Source organism: Engystomops pustulosus, chromosome 3 (assembly GCF_040894005.1).
Source record: "Engystomops pustulosus chromosome 3, aEngPut4.maternal, whole genome shotgun sequence".
In the NCBI taxonomy this organism is placed as follows: Eukaryota; Metazoa; Chordata; class Amphibia; order Anura; family Leptodactylidae; genus Engystomops; species Engystomops pustulosus.
In genome coordinates, this window is record NC_092413.1 from 103,138,889 (window position 1) to 103,156,585 (window position 17,697).

A 17,697-nucleotide genomic window follows, 5' to 3' on the forward strand; every position below is an offset into this window, starting at 1 on the left:
TAACTGATCCGATGGTGGCGCGTGACCGTTTTTACTTCATTAATCTCTATGGACGTGCTCGGCGATCTCCGTCAGCTCCATAGAGATCAATGAAGCAAGATGGTCAGGCACGGTCGTCTGCTCTATTACTCTTATGGAATGACGAGGGGGTCTGTCAGACCCCTCGTTTTTGCGATCTGTGGGGGACACAATCTTCCACTGAACGTCAAATTGTTTTTAGTAACTGAAAAGAATAAATCCTTAAAAAATAAACTGATGGTTTTATTAAGGCTTAAATTGGGTAAAATGAAAATCTAATGCATTTCTTCTTTATAAAAAAAACTTTTTATTTTTTTAATAAGATAATGCAAAATACAATATACCATATACCACATTACTTTATATAACACATTCAAAGTCCCAAAGATATGTGCTGTATAGACAAAGGAAGCCACAGGAAGAGAGCACTCTTTGATGTAAATCATTGTAATTAAAGTCCATATGATATTGATAACTACATTCATTTTTATGGAAGCCGTTGCTGGCAATAAAGCTGTGTATGTTTTGATGTTAATCTCAGTCTTCCAAAGTAGGGAAAAAACAAACAGATTGAAAATAAACAGATGAAAGTGTAGATGATATTGTACAGACATCTGCAGTTTCCTTTCATGTGTTTTGTTAATGACTGCATTAAAGTATGTATTCATCAACAGGTGCCAAGAAACAAAGCAGAAGCGGAAAACTACAACTCAAACATGATAAAATAACAAAAGATGATATATCATAAAAAAAGCAATCATTTCTTTCACCGTGTCCCATCTGGAAGTAAGCAACTCTTTTTATCAGCCTTCTCTTTAGAAAGAAAATCTAGTTTCAATCGCAATACATAATGTCAGTTTTTTAACCCTTCTACACCAAATCCTTTTTTTTAATCAATGGCTAATGAGTCTTTATCAGAGATTGACAGTTTTAGATTTTGCTTTAGGTACAGTTTAAATCTCAGAATATAAAGGCCCATGGAGAGCACTGTTGACCTATAGTAGACACTAATAGTTTTTTCCCCTCTGTGATGTGATTTTAGGTTTTAAAAGGGGTGCGTATTTAACCGTGTATAAAATTGAAACTGCTGCCTTTTAACCCCTTCCTGCCAATGCCTTTTTTCGTTTTTGCATCTTCATTTTTTACTGCCCACATTCAAAAATCTATAACTTTTTATTTTTTAATGTACAGAGCTATGTTATGGCTTATTTTCTTTGTAACAAATTACACTTAAAAATTGTGGTATTTAATATTCCATGCCGTGTACTGGGAAGTGGGGAAAAAAATCCAAATGCAGTGAAATTGGTGAAAGACGCATTTGCGCCGTATTCTTGTGGGCTTGGATTTTACGGATTTCACTGTACACCCCAAACGACATGTCTACTTTATTCTTTGGCTTGGTACAATTACGGGGATACCAAATTTGCAAAGGTTTTATAATGTTTTCATACATTTACAAAAATTAAAACCTCCTGTACAAACATTTTTGGATTTTGCCATATTCTGGCGCCAATAACTTTTTTATACTTTAGTGTACTGAGCTGTGGGGGGTGTCACTTTTTGCGACTTGTGATGACGTTTTCAATGTTATAATTTTTAGGACGGTATGGCCTTTGGTTCACTTTTTATAGAATTTTAAAATATTTTTTAAAATAGCAAAGTGCCATTTTCGACTTTGGGCGCTATTTTCTGTTACGGGGCTAAATGCTGTGAAAAAACATTATAATAATTTTGATAGATCTGGCATTTTCAGATGCGGTGATACCTAATCAGTTCTAGTGAAAAGGGGGGTGATTTGAATTATATTTTTTTTGTTAGACTTTTTTTTTTAAACTTTTTTATTAAACTTTAACCATAGGTTGTTTGAACAATCCTGATTTTCCACCTCATTCATTACAATGTGCTGATAGCACATCGTAATGTAGGGATTAAAACGAGACAGCCTTGGGTCTTCGACAGACCGGAGGCTGTCATGGTGACGGTTCGCTGCTCCCTGACGACCTCACAGGGAGCGACGATCTTCAGCAAGATGGCAGCGCCCATGCGCCACCATCTTTTTGAAACAGCTGGCAGTAGCAATGGGCGGGTAAAGACCCAGGATCTGTGCTAGCACCGATCGCAGGTGTTAACGGCAAGTCGTTGCTGCAATATGCAGCAAAGACTTATCGGCTGTGGAAGGTGCTCAGCCGGTAAGCCCTCTCCCTGCACCTGGCGTGTGACGTAATACTACGTCACATGTTGGTAAGGGATTAAAAAAAAATTTAGGCAACAGACAACAGAAGGATAAAAATATTAATTTGATCTCCTAAGCAAGTCCATGTTAAACATCATCCTTCCAATTTAGAAAAAGACTCAGTAAGTTTCTTGAATATCATGAAAAATTAAGAAGATTTATCATATATTTTACAGTTGTTTCTGACATTAAATATATGATGAAAGTCACAATTTTAGTCTTGAGGTCAGTTTTGCACTGAACTACTGAAATTCAGTGAATCTGTGCCCTACATTTTTACAAAAATAATGGGAGGTTTCAAGGAAAGGGCTTCATGTAGCTTCACAATTTGAGTAATTCACAAGGCAATACACATGTTACTTCCCAGATGCAAGCACGTTTATCGGGGTTTATGTGTGAATGTAATTTTTGTTATAAGTTTATGAATTTAATTTAATATTTATTAAAGTGAAAGTCTGCTCTTGGTTATATGTACGGAACAGATAGAGTAAGTTCAGTCATCTTCCCACTTCTCTTCCCATACTGACAAGAAAGTTTTCTCCAGTCTGTCAATCACACACCTCGCTACTTGTGGACTTTGCCCAATTCCATAGCATCTTATCTCAGACCTCTTCACTGTGCTCATCCCAGCTTTAACTCATCTCTTTAACCTTTCTGTATCCACTGGTATTGTTCCATCTTCCTTTAAACATGCAACGGTCACACCCATTCCAAAGAAGCCATATCTGGACTCATTTACTCAGCTGAACTATTGCCCTCTCTCACTACTTCCATTTTATTTAAAAACTCCTAGAACAACGTGTCCATCTACAACTATCGTCCTACATTTCCTTCAACTCAATCTTTGACAAACTGCAATCTGGCTTTTGAACCAATCAAAACACCACTATTCTGTTCTCCTCCTTCTTCATTGGTCATCTGCCTTTGAGACTGTTGACCATTCCCTCCTACTGCAGAAACAATGGGGCAGATTTATCAAGCTGTCTGAAAGTCAGAATATTTCTAGTTGCCCATGGAAAGCAATCAAAGCTCCCCTTTAAAATATTCATGAGCACTGGTAAAATGAAAGCTGAGCTGTGATTGGTTGCCATGGGCAACTAGAAATATTCTGACTTTCAGACAGCTTGATAAATCTGCCCCTATGTTTTCTTGGCATCACTGACCTGGCCCTCTCCTGGAACTCATATTACCTCTTCACCTTGCCCCATCTCTGTTAGCATACCTCTGTCCTGTAACCCCTACTCTTCTCCAACTACACCTCTGGCATAAGACGGCTCATTAAATCTCATGGCTTTCAATACCACTCGTATGCAGATGACACACCTATCTATATTTCTGGTCCAGATATCCCCTCTCTTCTAGCCAGAATTGCAGAGTGTCCATAAGCCATATCCTCCTCCTTTTCCTGTTTTCTAAAAGTCAACATAGACAAAACTGAACTCTCAATATTTCCCCCACTTCCCTACCACCAGACCTAACAGTCATATTCCATGGCTCCACACTTACCACAGACCCTAAAGTCTGTCTTTGAATCATCTGCGACTCTGCCCAATCATTTAAGCCTCATACACAGACCCTTACTGCAACCTGCAGCCTCCATCTAAAAACATCTCTTGCATCTGTCCCTTCCTCAAGACAGTTTCTACAAAATTACTAGTCTATGCCTTCATCATCTCCCACTTGGACTACTGCAACATTCTTCTCTTTGGTCTCACAAATAGTGCTCAAACGCCCCTCCAATCTAACCTTAAGTCCATCGGTCTTTCGCTTCTCCTCTGCCTCTCTCCACTGGTTACCCATTGCACAGCTTTTGACGTGCAGAACTTGCATTGCACTCTGACCCATTGTAATCAATGGGTCTTTTCAGACTTTTTTTTTCACGCGCGTTGAAATCTCAGCCTGCTCTACTTTTGCAAGTCACGTGAAAAACGCACCATACAAGTCTATGGAGATGCATAGAAAACGCATTGCACACACGCAAGTGCAATGTAAGTGCAATGTGTTTTTCACGCAGCAATTGCCATAGAAAAGAGCTCAGTCCTGAGTCCTTTCACGCGCATTGCCTGCATGTGAAAAACGCATTGAGATTGCATTGAAAACGCACGTGAAAAACTGAGACACTGAACAAACTCTGACTGAAAACTGATTGAACTCTGCCAAACACTGATCGCACGCTGATCAAACTGTGACGTGATCTGCAACGCAAGTGTGGAAGGGGCCTTAGATGTACTTGGAATGAAAAAGGGCAACCTCACAGAATTCAAATGTTAATAAAAAATATCTCCTTTGACAATGCATAAATAAAACTTTAAAAAATGTACAGACAAGCATAAAGGCCCAAACCCTTGCTTCCATTTATCCATTAGTAAGAGCTTCAAAAATTGTATATTTTGTTCTGCAGCTATAGATTTTCAAAATATAATTCTATATTCCTGCATAAAGCTATCTTAAATAATATGTGCTGTCTCTCACTGAGGCTAAAACTGATGATGCGCTGTGGAAGTTAGATATCACCGAGTAGTCACACTGGGCAAATTTCAACACGTTTCTGGGTGTAAGCATACATAAAAACAGTAAACCTTACAAAGTTAGCAAAACACATTATTCCTGTGTTTGGACTGTGTAGAAAAAAGGTTGTGATAACATATTGCATATTACTTAAAAAAATGAGGTTAAACTTGGCTTGTGGATGGACATACTTTCACATGCAAGTGCAAACACTTTTTTCCAATAGAGGTGAGGCCCCAGTATAAATCTGTTGGCCATGGTCACTTGGTTGCATTTGTCTCTGGTGATTAAAACTACCTTCTTAACAAGAAATTACCTGAGCAAAAAGATTTTCAGCAAGATAGAACCTGCATTAATCTTTCTTTTCCAAACCTTGATAAACATGACGACTCTAACTTGCCTTTGACTACAAAGATGTGGTTCCTGACATACAGCCTGACACAACCTAGATGGCAACCATCATAGCCTTACTGTGTTCTTTTTTACATAATTTTATCAAACTTTGTGCAGAAAGAAGGTATTATATTAGCATATGTTTGGAACTCTGAATGGGTGTGTAAGATGGTGCACATGTGAATTCCAATGGTGGTTTGGGACAAGGCACAGTTTGGTATTAATTACAGACTTCTCTAAAAGAGATGACACCCCTGATGTAGTCAGTACTGCATCAAATGTCTTAGTTTTTTTATAACTAAATTATACACTCAACGGCCACTTTATTAGGTACACCATGCTAGTAACGGGTTGGACCCCCTTTTGCCTTCAGAACTGCCTCAATTCTTTGTGGCAATCTATTGGCTTCACATTTTATCTTTTGTCCATGTGTTACATACCAGGAACTAGTGTTAGGGTCTCTGACCAAGATTTTTTTAAAAAAAGGATTATATATGCACATTGTCCGCAAGTATTTGAATCCAAAAAAAGTACAGCTAATCAAGTTTTGTTCTGCTACATTTTATGTGAGAGACCATGTTTTCTTGTTCTATTTTTCTTAACAAAAAAAAATCTAACATTCAACTGCTGTGTTATAAAGCTATTTTATGGTATGTACTATATTGCTATTTATTTGAACAATTTACAGAAAATTGATGTAGCAAAACTTTTTCAAGCTTCACTTTCATACCTGGGTAATGCCAGACTTGATGTGAGCTGTAATCCGTAGGCAGCTTCTTGTCAACTATTACATTCTCTGGACTGAAACCATTTATATCTGAAATTTCTGAATTACTACTGCGGTTTTCTATAGACAATGTTAAAAATAGTTTTACTTGATAAATAAGAAAAATATGTTCAGTCTATTAGTCTATTGCGAATGGGGAAAATGTTACAGTCTTGAAAGAATGTGATGTACATGTACAAAGAATCAAAAAATGTAGTTTGTGTTTTGTAAGAATTGATTCTACTGTGTAAGTACAATAAAGTGTTTCAAAACACATTTAAAAAACAATTTTAATAGCCCCAGTACCATGTAACTATAACATGTAACTATAAGGATGTTTTTTGCAAAATGTAACATTTCTTTTATATACACCGTATATACTCGAGTATAAGCCGACCCAAGTATAAGCAGAGGCCCCTAATTTTACCACAAAAACCTGGTAAAACCTATTTTTTTATTACTCGAGTATAAGCAGAGTTTGGGTTTTCAGCACATTTTCATGTGCTGAAAAACTAAGCTTATACTCAAGTATATATGGTACTTCCTTATAAAGACTATATCACAATCTAAGGAAGTAGTCACATGGGAGTTTTCTTAAGCAACAAATTTCATGTACAGAAAACACTTCTGAACTTCATGTTTCCACAGTTCTGCTCCCTGTATGATCTTCGGATAATTTGTGAAGTGGAGCACAAAATATATGGCTTTGCAATATTTCAGTAATTTCACGCTACTAACTTCTCAAATGGATGTTGCATGTACTGATTAGATTATAGACTTTATGCAAATATCGGAACTAAGGTTAGGTATAAAGCTTTTATGTTATATACAGGTGGCAGTCTGCTTTTGTTTAATCTGCAGTTATTGTAAATGAAAGAACTTGAACAGGAAAGCAAAGGATTAGCATTTTACCACCCTTTATACAGCCTATGCACAATACTGATACAATATACCTTTTTTAAGGAAGTATGTGTGAAGAAATTATTTTAATATAGTTAAGCCTGTTAAAATACCCCACCGTGATGAAAGTATAGACCTTACATCCAGGGGGAGAGGGTTCAACGTGCCAGTACACGTCACTTTCCCCAGCCTTATCTGAATAACGCAAGTAAAGGGGTTTTCCCACCAAACAAGTTAATCTCCATCAGAGATGAATGGAGCAGAATGGACATATGTGGCTGTCGGCTCCATTTATCTCTGGGAGCGAAAAGGGATCTGACAGAGCTACCCCGGACCCCTGTTTTTTTTTTTTTAATTGTATTTTTATTACATTTTCAGCAAAACAATTAAGGAAAAAAAAAACAAAGCATGACCATAGATAAACAATCATACACAAAGAAAGGCAATGTCAGGTGTAATGGAGGAGCTTGGACATCTATTCTATACTTTACGAACCCCCTGTTCTCGTATTCTATGGGGTCTCATCACTGACACCACCACCAATTAGCAAGTTAGGCCCTATCCTGTGTATAGGGCCTAAATTGATTGGTGGGAAAACCCCTTTAAAATCAGGAAGACACGCTGCAGAGGTGTAATTTACTCTGTTGGGGGAGGGGGACCAAGTAACTCAGTTTGTAAAAAGTGGAGGGAACTCTCTGAAAAAAAGTGTCAGAGCCATAAAAAAAACAATGAATTACTCTTACCGTTAATGTTGTTTCCTCAAATCACAATGGCACCACCAGAGAGAGATAGGGAACCACCCTCCAAGGACAGGAAACCTGAACATAAAAAGAGGCTCCTCCTACTCCACCTCAGTTTGGTTACAGAGATATTCTTGGAAGAGCCGTTTAGTTAGTAGACAAAAACATATACACATATTCATTCGGCATAATATATATCTATATCTATATCCATCTATCTATCTTCTTAATGCCTTTTTTTTTTTTTTTTTTGCGATACCCGTGAACCAACACCACACAAAAAAGTAGCACCGGGTGGGAATAGCAGGTGACGTCGTGACTTGAGGAAACAACATTACCGGTAAGAGTAATTCATTGTTTTCCCCTTCATCACGACGGCACCACCAGAGAGAATTGCAGAGAAATCACAAACATTTAGGGGGGATAATAGAGGATAAGACTTTTCTTCCAAATGAAAGAGAAGAAGAACCCATCACATCCACCCTATAGTGTTTAAGGAAAGTGTGAGGGGTAGACCAGGTGGCTGCCTGGCACATTTGTTCCAGCGTAGCATCCCTACACTCGGCCCATGACGTAGCTAATGATCTAGTTGAATGAGCACGGATGCCGTCCGGGACAGGAACTTCCGAAAATCTCATAGCCCATCTGAATGGTCACTTTAATCCATCTAGCGATGGCTGTGGAAGATGCTTTATTCCCCTTATTCTTTTCTGAAAAGAAAATGAATAAGCTATCTGATTTCCTCCACCTAGAAGTAGCATCCAAATACTGTACAATACTCCTAACATCAAGACAATGAAAAGCCCTCTCCTCCTCTGTCTTGGGGTTACTACAGAAGGATGATGTCCTGAGATCTATGGAAATCGGATACTACGTTAGGAAGGAACCCGGGGTCTGGTCTAAGGATAACCCTGTCATCCAAGACTCTACAATATGGATGTTTATAGGACAAAGCTGCCATTTCGCCTACCCTTCTTGCTGAGGAGATGGCTGTAAGAAAAACGGTCTTAAGTGTGAGAAGCTTTATAGAAATACTTTCCAATGGCTCAAACGGAGGGCCTGACAAAATCTTTAGGACCATTGACAGAACCCAGGGAATCACCTTACTCCTAATTGTGGGCCGAATTCTACCTGCTGCCCTAATAAATCTGGAAATCCATGGATGTTTGGCTAACTCCTGATCAAATAAGTCTCCTAGAGCTGAAACCTGAACCTTAAGAGTAGCTGGCTTGAGACCCTTCTCTAGGCCTTTCTGCAGGAACTCAAGGATTTGACTAACATTAGGCTGAGCCAACCGCTCTGGGTCCTAACCAGAAAAGGAAAAGTAAGCATTCCAAATTCTATGATAGATCTTATATGTTACTGGTTTCCTACTCTTCTGTAGAGTGGAAATCACCTCATGAGACAAACCTTGCTTTTGGAGAATCATCCTCTCAATAGTCATGCCGTCAGATGCAGATGCTAAAGGAAGGTCCCTGTTGAGGGAAAAAAAAATTTCTACCTTGCGATTTCTCCTTGTGGCAAAAAGATCTATCAGTGACAACCCCAAAGCCTGACTATCTTCCGAAATACTGACTGACTCAGTTCCCATTCCCCTTGATATAGGGTCTCTAGACTTAAAAAGTCTGCCGAAACATTTTCTACACCTCTTGAATCCCTTTTAGAGATGTAAAAAAGGTCTCTGCCAAGGCTAGGATCTGAGTGGCTATGAACATAAGGATTGAATTTCTTGTGCCGCCCTGTCTGTTGATATAGGCAACTGCTGTAGTGTTGTCCGACATCACGGCCACCCCATGTCCCTGTAATAGAGGAAGTGCTTGCATCAGGGCTTTTAAGACTGCTAATAGTTATTTTTTGTTTGACAACAGGTCCCTTTCTGCCACATCCCAAGTACCCTGAAAAAACTGATTCTCTATGTGGCCCCCCACCCCCACGGACTGGCATCCGTCGTGATTAGCCTGTCTTGACTGGGGTTCCAAGAAAGACCAACCTCTAGATTTCTCACGTTTAACCACCAATCTAGGGAGTTTAAGATTTTTATAGGGAGGAGAACTTTTACTTCTAAGGAGGCCACTTTTCTAGAAGAAAATTCTGTAGACTTCTTGAGTGGAACTGAGCCCAGGGAACAGCAGGGATGGCGGCTGAAAAAAGACCCAGAAGAGACATACCCTTTTTCTTAAGGAAATCAGGGGATTTCGTTTTACCTCTAGCACCAGTGATCTTATTTTTTCTACTTTTTCTACTGGAAGAAAGGTCCTCCATCTTTGGGAGTCTAACCATGTCCCTAGCTTATTTTGTACCTCCTGACTCGATTATCTCTGAAAGTCCTGATGTATGGGGATGTGGTAATAAGCATCGGCTAGGTCTATAGAGGCCGTGAAGCAATCGGGGAACAACAGGTTTACTGCTGATTTCAGGGTTTCCATCTTGAACTTTGGAACAACCAGGAATTTGTTTAGGGGCTTTAGATTCAAAATGACCCTTAATGAACCCCCCGTTTTTATTTTTTTTTACCAGGAATAGACTTGAGTAAAATCCCTGGCCCTGTTCGGCAGGAGGAACCTGACACAGTACCTTTTTCTGGACCAGGGTCCGCACTTCGGTAATCATCGCTTCTTTGTTTTCTTTGGAAGCGGGTTACGTGATGATTAATCGAGAGGGAGGAGGAGAGAGACATTCCATCGAGACGCCCTTCTGAATTGTCTGTAACACCCACTTGCTCCCTGATATTTCCGACCAGGCTTTGAAGAAGTGGGCCAGTCTTCCCCCTACGGGGGCTCTGGTGTCATAAGGCATTTGGCCTCTGACGCTTGGGGTCTCTGGACTGATTAAACAGGAGTCCTCTGTTCTTTTGAAAGGGCCTGAAATTCTGATTCCTTTCTGCTCCCCTACTCGGAGACATTTTCCAATAACTCTTCCAACACTTTCCCGAATAACAACTTCCCATCACAAGGGATTCCACATCGTCTATTTCTAGACCCTATGTCCTCTGGCCAGTTTTTTAGCCAGAGGGCTCTTCTGGCAGAATTGGACAATGCTGATGAACGAGAGGCGAGTCTAAGTGCATCGACAGAGGAGTCTGCTAAAAAGGCAGCTCCCTTCTGTACATTAGAAACCGACAAAGCTAGGGCATCCCTCGGTACCTTATTTCAAATATCAGTTTCTAGTTGATTTAACCAAAACAACATAGAATGGGAAACACAAGCGGCTGCAATATTAAGCTTAAAGGCCGAGGTAGCCGAATCCCAAGACCTTTTGAGAAAACTTTTTAATTTTCTTATCCATAGGATCTCTGAGGGAACCTAGATCTTCAAACGGGAGAGATGACCTGCGACTGACCTTCACTACAGACGCATCCACCTTAGAGGCAGAGCCCCATGTACTGGATACATCCGAGTCAAAGGGATACTTCCTCTTGACTGATCTAGGAATATACGATTTTTTATCTGTTTTCTGCCATCCTTTCTGTATCAGGGATGACACTGTCTCATGAAGGGGAAAAGACAATTTACGCCTTTCCTTAAGGCCTTCAAACATAATATCCTGAACGGACTTAGGTTGCTTTTTGTCCTCATTGTCCATAGTCATCCTGACGAGTTATACTGCCGCGGAGGTGCCTGGCTGTTCCTGAGTGAACGGGGGGGGGGGGGGGGGGGGTTAGGATAAGACAACTCTTTGGCCTTTTGGACTTCATCTCTAAACGCGCTCCTTAATGATTCCATCCAAACGGCAGATTCCTCAGTTAAGATCTTGCCAATACAGGTGTTACAGGTGGCTTTTTCATAACTGGAAGGGAGTTTATGAGCGCAAATTTTGCACTCTCTATGGTGCGCCTTACGGGTAGATGTCCCGCGCGTACAGAGGGAGGAAGCACCACGATCCTCATCGCCACACCGGAGGATAGAACTGACGGCGTCCCACACTCCTTTCATGGAGAAGGGTAAATGAGACACCGCAGGGACACCTTCATCACGGGGTGCTCAGGTCTCCTTCCAAGGACAGGAAACCAAACTGAGGTGGAGTGGGAGGAGCCTCTTTTTATGCTCAGGTTTCCTGTCCTTGGAGGGAGGATCCCCATCTCTCTCTGGTGGTACCGAATCCACGGATCAAGATGGATTCAATGCGACCTGAACCCTGATCCTATGACCTCTCATTGAGAAGCAAGACCTTATCTAAGGTCCTGGATTTTATTCAAGATGGGCTATTCTCTAGAGCCACCTAAAGAGTGTCAAGAGGTGTGGCTACAGCTAATATAAACAAACCACCCCTTCTGCCAATTGTCTTTGCCTGGAGAAATTATTTACCATCATATCAAGAGCAGGAAGGATTTTCAAATTTCCACTTTTGTTAATTTTTCTGCACTTTTGCAACATCTATTGCACCTAAAAGAATGCTTTCAAATGTTGACACTTTCAAGTTTTCTGCAGTGTTCTCAGAGTTATCATTAGATTCCAAAAGGTGCAAAACCACATCTTCACCCTTTTGGAGCCTTTTTGCAACTTTTGCTTTAAAAGTGTCAAATTCACTAAAGACCTTAACTCCAAAAATACTGCTAAAATACATCTTATTAGAAGAATCAACAAATGCACCTGCACAGTGTGCAGAGCCAGAACACTGTGTAGTGATCTATTGCAGCTGAGTTCCCACTATTTCAATAGGAACTACACTAACACATATGAAGAGGTCTAGTAATGTCTCCAAACACTGTGCAAGTGCTAATTGATGGGTGTTAGACTTCCGCTAGTTGTTGGAATCCATCCTTCTGTTGATGACCTATCTTTATGGTTTTGAACAACATCTTAAAAATTCAAAATAAATAATACATGTGTATAGTATTGTTTATGTGTAAAGCTCTAATAAACTAATAAAGTTTACGAAATGTCTTTAATACTGTATTGTAGGTAATTAACATGAAAGACTGAAGATTTTGCATTTCAGAGTTCTTTCTCCAAATTATCTATAGCAAGCGGGAATTTTTTTGCCTTTTGATTTGGGGAGATTGCAGGCCATCAATTATCAAAACATGAAATTAGCTCCCTTTACTTTGCAGTGTGAACAGAGGTCTATCACTGAAGCCCCTCACTCTTCAGTATTCACCAGACATCATAAAGAAAATTATGACCATCCAAATGATAGTTGCCAAAAATTCATTTATCTCCCAATCTTCATTTTAGTAGCAGCCCATTGCTTGCAATCACACTGCATTCGCGGCTTCACCGAGACCACGTTGTACCGATATTCCATTGTACTTTGTATACATGATAATAAATGAATTTTTGGCAAACATCTTTTGGATGGTCATAATTTTCTTTACAATGTCAGGAGATTTCAAGACAGCATCCTCTTGTGGTGGCTCCAGTGAGAATAGCAGCCAGCCCAGTGGGTGCAGAGATACCTGTGGATGGCAAATAGTGATCAGCAAATGGTCAAGGTCCGCATGAATTTAAGACGGGCAGTGTACAAGTTGCATCAGGAAGCAGCCAAAGGGTTGTGGTACATTATCAGAAACAACATGGGGTTGCACAAGGAGAAACTTGGATCATAAAGTAAGTCACAATACATGCCAAGGGTCAAACAAGGGGAGTCAATAGAAGAAAATACTCCATACAGCAGGGCTTGACAAGCTGGAAATATTTTCTCTGGTGCTGGAGAGCAGGGCATCTGGAGTACACAGCCCCAGGTGACTGCTGAAAGACAGGGTACATCAATGCAGGTGCACACACAGTTTCTTTAATACAATAGGAGAGCAGCACCCTATAGGAGCTTGAGGAGGTAGAGTCAGGATGTCTGACAGAGTAAAGAGTACCAAACATGGATTCGCTGAGATGTAGCCAAGCAAGGCTGCTGTGAGTTACTGTGTGAAGTGGAACGTGTCAACAGCTGTATAGTCTAAGAATAGGAACACCACATTAAATTATGGATGCCTGGTTGGAAAAAGCATGTTATAGGCGTAGCACAGTACAGGTTAGTTAGGTTCTGGCAAAGTACCCAAAATGCAATACATCAAACTGAAATGTGACCTTTGTATGCTGAGAACTTTTCATTTTTAGATTAAAATAAGATGGGGAACTTACTGCATAATTATTTAGAATAAAATAATTAAAAGATGAAAAAACCTACATCACTAATATAGACAGCTAGAGGAAAAGTACATTGAAACTAGAAGAACAAGAAAGTTATTTTTACATTATGCAAATTATGTTCGTTTCTATTCCTATTCCACATAAAATATTTTAGCTTTTTGTACAAAGACTTGTCAACCTTCGGAACGCTCTGGCTCTTGCAAAGCGTGAATGAAATCTTAGAGGAAAAAAAAGGTATATTTTATGAAGAAAATGCAGTTTAAAAAAATGAAAAGCTATAAAATATGTAGAAGTCTGCTGATCAAATCTGAATCCTCCTTCCACAGGAGAGAATAAGAAAAAAAAAAGTTTTACTTTATTGCAGATATTAAATGCTTTTTTCACATGTTGTATTCCTAATAATACAGAAATGTCATTTACATTTTCCCCCCATTGAGAGATATCCAATTTGTTACACATTACAGACAGTTCTTGACATTATCCTTCTGGGAAACAAATTTTCGCACAAACTGATCTACCTTGAAGAATGGGCCCTGGTCTAGAAGATTGGGCTTTTAGATATTGTTTCAAATCATGAATAATGATGGAAAAGTATCAAGCGAAGAATTACTTTTATAACATGAAAGAAGAGGAGAAGATAACAAAATAAATAAAAGTAATTATCTGGGTGAGGAAAGGGCAAATATAATCTCCTGAATTGTAAATTACAAATGGGATCATTGTCTATGTCCTGATACAAAATGAAACTAATGAAAATAAAAGGACTTGGATTGTCAGGAAACTTTACTTTAAAATACTGATCATGCTTTCATCAAGTACAAAAGCTTTTATCCAGCTCCCTTGCATATTTTCTTTCACTAGAGGGAAGCTTTCATATACCTTTCTGTTTCGCTCTACAGAAGTAAAGACCATGAAATACAAAAAATATTCAATTAAATCTGTACATTTTAGCTTTACCGGTTTTCACAAGAAAAAACCCATTCCACATTTACTTCCATTGAGCTTACAGCTAAGTATTTGTAAAAGTTTTTTCTTTAATTACAATGATTGTATTATAAATACCTGAGATGGGACAGACCAATAAAGCATTTTGAATGATTTAATTCTCTATGTAAAAATCTACTATTGTCATATTGTAAATAATCTCCTATAATTGTTCACAAGTAGAGTTGAACAAATCTTTTCATACGTTCATAGAATAAGAAGAAATTTGTATTTTATTTTAGACATTAAAGCAAATCCAAATCTTTTGTTAGGATGAATCCTTTAAAATGATGGCTAGCTAGAGCTACTGTTCATCTCAGAGCTTTAGAGTTGGGAAAATAAAGATTTTAAAAAATAAATAAATAGAACTAGAGAACTGTCAATCTGTGGAATAGCCTGCCTCAGGCACTAATTACAAGAGGGACAGTAGAGAGCTTCAAGAAGGGTCTAGATGCCTTTTTAAACCTAAATAACATTGATGGTTATGTATAGAATTGTTTCCCCTAAATCCCTTCATCATCCAATCACTTCCCTTCACTGGTTGAACTTGATGGACAAGTGTCTTTTTTCAACCATATAAATTATGATACTATGAAGATATTTTTTTTAGGTGACTAAAAGGCGTTATATACCAATTTGCAGGGCTCCTCAAAAGAAAATTAGTTTGTATTGTTTGGCTTACTGTATTTACTTTGACTCCCATATTTGCATCTAAATTCAAGTTAAGTTCCTGCAGTCATTATACAATATAGAGCAGGTACATTACAAGGATTAATGGATTTAGGCAATGTCCAAAATAGTATTAAAAAGCAATAGGTAAAAGAGTTCAAGTTCAGCCTTCTGTGTTCAGAAAAGCTAAAATTTATATTGACATATTTTACATTTTCATGCAATGACTTCAACCTTTCATAATGTAACTACGTCAATATATGCAATAATTGTTCCATCCACAACTTCCTGTAACTAAAAGTTTACTCACACCTGTCAGAAGCTGCAGTGTGCGATCTCAACAGTTCCCTCACCCATATAATTTATCATTTAAAAAAAATGACAAACAGATATACTACAATAGGCACGAGTGGTCTTTGTAGAAATCCAGGTGCAGAAAATACAATCTGTTTGAATGCGCAGCATTCATTGTCTCTAAACTATTGTGTGCTTCTGAGGAAATGGCATTGTCATTGTTTCTTTCCAGAACATTCAATGTAATCAACTTTACACAGAAGTTGCATCAAAAATCTCATTTAGAAACCTATGCAGTGGAGCGAATAATTGAAAACATAAGATTTATTCTTTGCCAACACTGAGCAAAAGAAAAAAAATATGACTCTCCAAAACAAATTCAAGTCCCTAAAATAAGAAGTTTTCATTTAATTCCATAACACTCAAGTATTTATTTGTTCAATGGCATAATGATTAGGGTACACCAGCTGTGCCAGGCTTATGTTACAGTCGGGATCGGAAATATAAATGCAGTTTTCTAAACATTTCCACAATACAAACACATGGATAAACATTGCACATTTTATACAAATATATTTTTCTCCTATCTACTTGATTAAACTATCTTGTATTTAGGAGAAGTAGGAATATGAAGATTAGAGATAATTGCTTGTAGACACATATGCACTTACAGAACTGGACAAGAAAGTGCCCACATGGCAATAAAAGCTTGCACACATTTAAAATATCCGGTAAATTTTTTTTCACCTAAACAATTTTCACATTGACTTTTGATTGGTGGGAACTGCAAAATAAAAGTATTATTCATATACTAACATTGTATATGATGTGTTAATATAGAAATCCGATGTTACATTCCTAGTTTGATATTTTATAAAGCTATTAATATGAATGAATAAATGCATATTGGCCAAATATGAAAAAGGTTTTACTATTGGTTCTTTGTAGTGATGGTTCTATCAAAAGCTTCAAATAGAATTTTTGGGTGAACTATTAAGGATCATTTACATTTTGTTGAGTTTTTTCTGGTGGTTCTTGTTAAAAACAGAGCAAAAAGCACATATATTTTTTGTGTAATGTTATAATTGTTTTCCTGGCCTTTAATCCTTTTTTGCAGGAATTGACTTCCTAAAAACTGCTTTACTGTTACGTCCAGTTCCTGCCACCAGCTTACAAGCAGTGTCAATGCCAGAAGCTGCGGTTGTCAGCTGCACATCATAGTTGACACCTTCCTCTAATCAGATAACTCTGATTGTGGGCATTGACCCTCAAGCATCACAAGTACAAATTTAAAAAAAAATTAAAAATATGTGGAAAAGAAAAAACTTAATACCCCTTAAGGACCTGGCCCTGTTTTTTTTTTATTTTTCACCCCCCACCTTCAAAAATGTATAACTTTTTTATTTTTACATGTATGTGTTGGAGTTTTCCTGTCTTAGAGTAAACCTCTTGCCAAAAATTACCTAAGATAGATTGAAATTTCCTTCGCCCTTATCGATTAATGTGTTGGTATTAAATGATCTTCTTAATGAAAACTTGCCAACCTGGTCAAATATTCAAAAGCTATAATCTATAAGTTTTTCTAAATATAAAAAATACTGATTGCTCGTAATTGGATGAATCTGAACCCAAACTCTATACACTAGCTGGCTTTAGTTGATGAAATCAAAATCTATGAAAAGTTAAACTACGATAAAAGAAATATACTGGAGTACTGGGAGAGAATCTGGAGGGATTAAAGTTTTTTTTTTTTCTATTTCCCTTTTTTTGTTTTCTTTTTTCTCCCCTGGGCAGGCGGTTTGGTCAGGTTTGGGTGTTGAGGCCTGTAAGATTAGTCTTTGTTATGATATGTACGGCTGGTTAAAAGGGAAACATACATTTAGAGATAAGGATAAATCTGTGTATATTGATATTCAGTCCCTTTGGTGTCATTTTGCATGTGCACAGTATTTGCTATCTTTTTCATATCATTGCCTTTTAATGCAATATTGTCCTAAACTTTACATAAACCCTTTGAAGGTTTCTTAAGATGTTTATCAACTGCTTTTATATTTGTTAATTTGAAAGTTGAAATAAAATATTTGCATTAAAAAAAATTTCATTTTAGCT

The 17,697-nt window shown here is 38.1% G+C and overlaps 1 protein-coding gene across 2 annotated transcripts in view; it reads right to left on the reverse strand.

Annotated features, from left to right (window-relative positions):
• LOC140121707 (uncharacterized) overlaps window positions 1-17,697 on the reverse strand; it is a 106,410-nt gene that overhangs the window by 37,716 nt on the left and 50,997 nt on the right. Inside the window, exon 6 of one of the 2 annotated variants that reach the window (XM_072141679.1) lies at window positions 5,883-5,999. The exons of the other annotated variant lie outside the window; for it this stretch is intronic. Coding sequence (XP_071997780.1) covers window positions 5,883-5,999 — 117 coding nt within the window. The remainder of the gene's footprint in view (window positions 1-5,882; window positions 6,000-17,697) is intronic. 2 annotated transcript variants of the gene reach the window in all.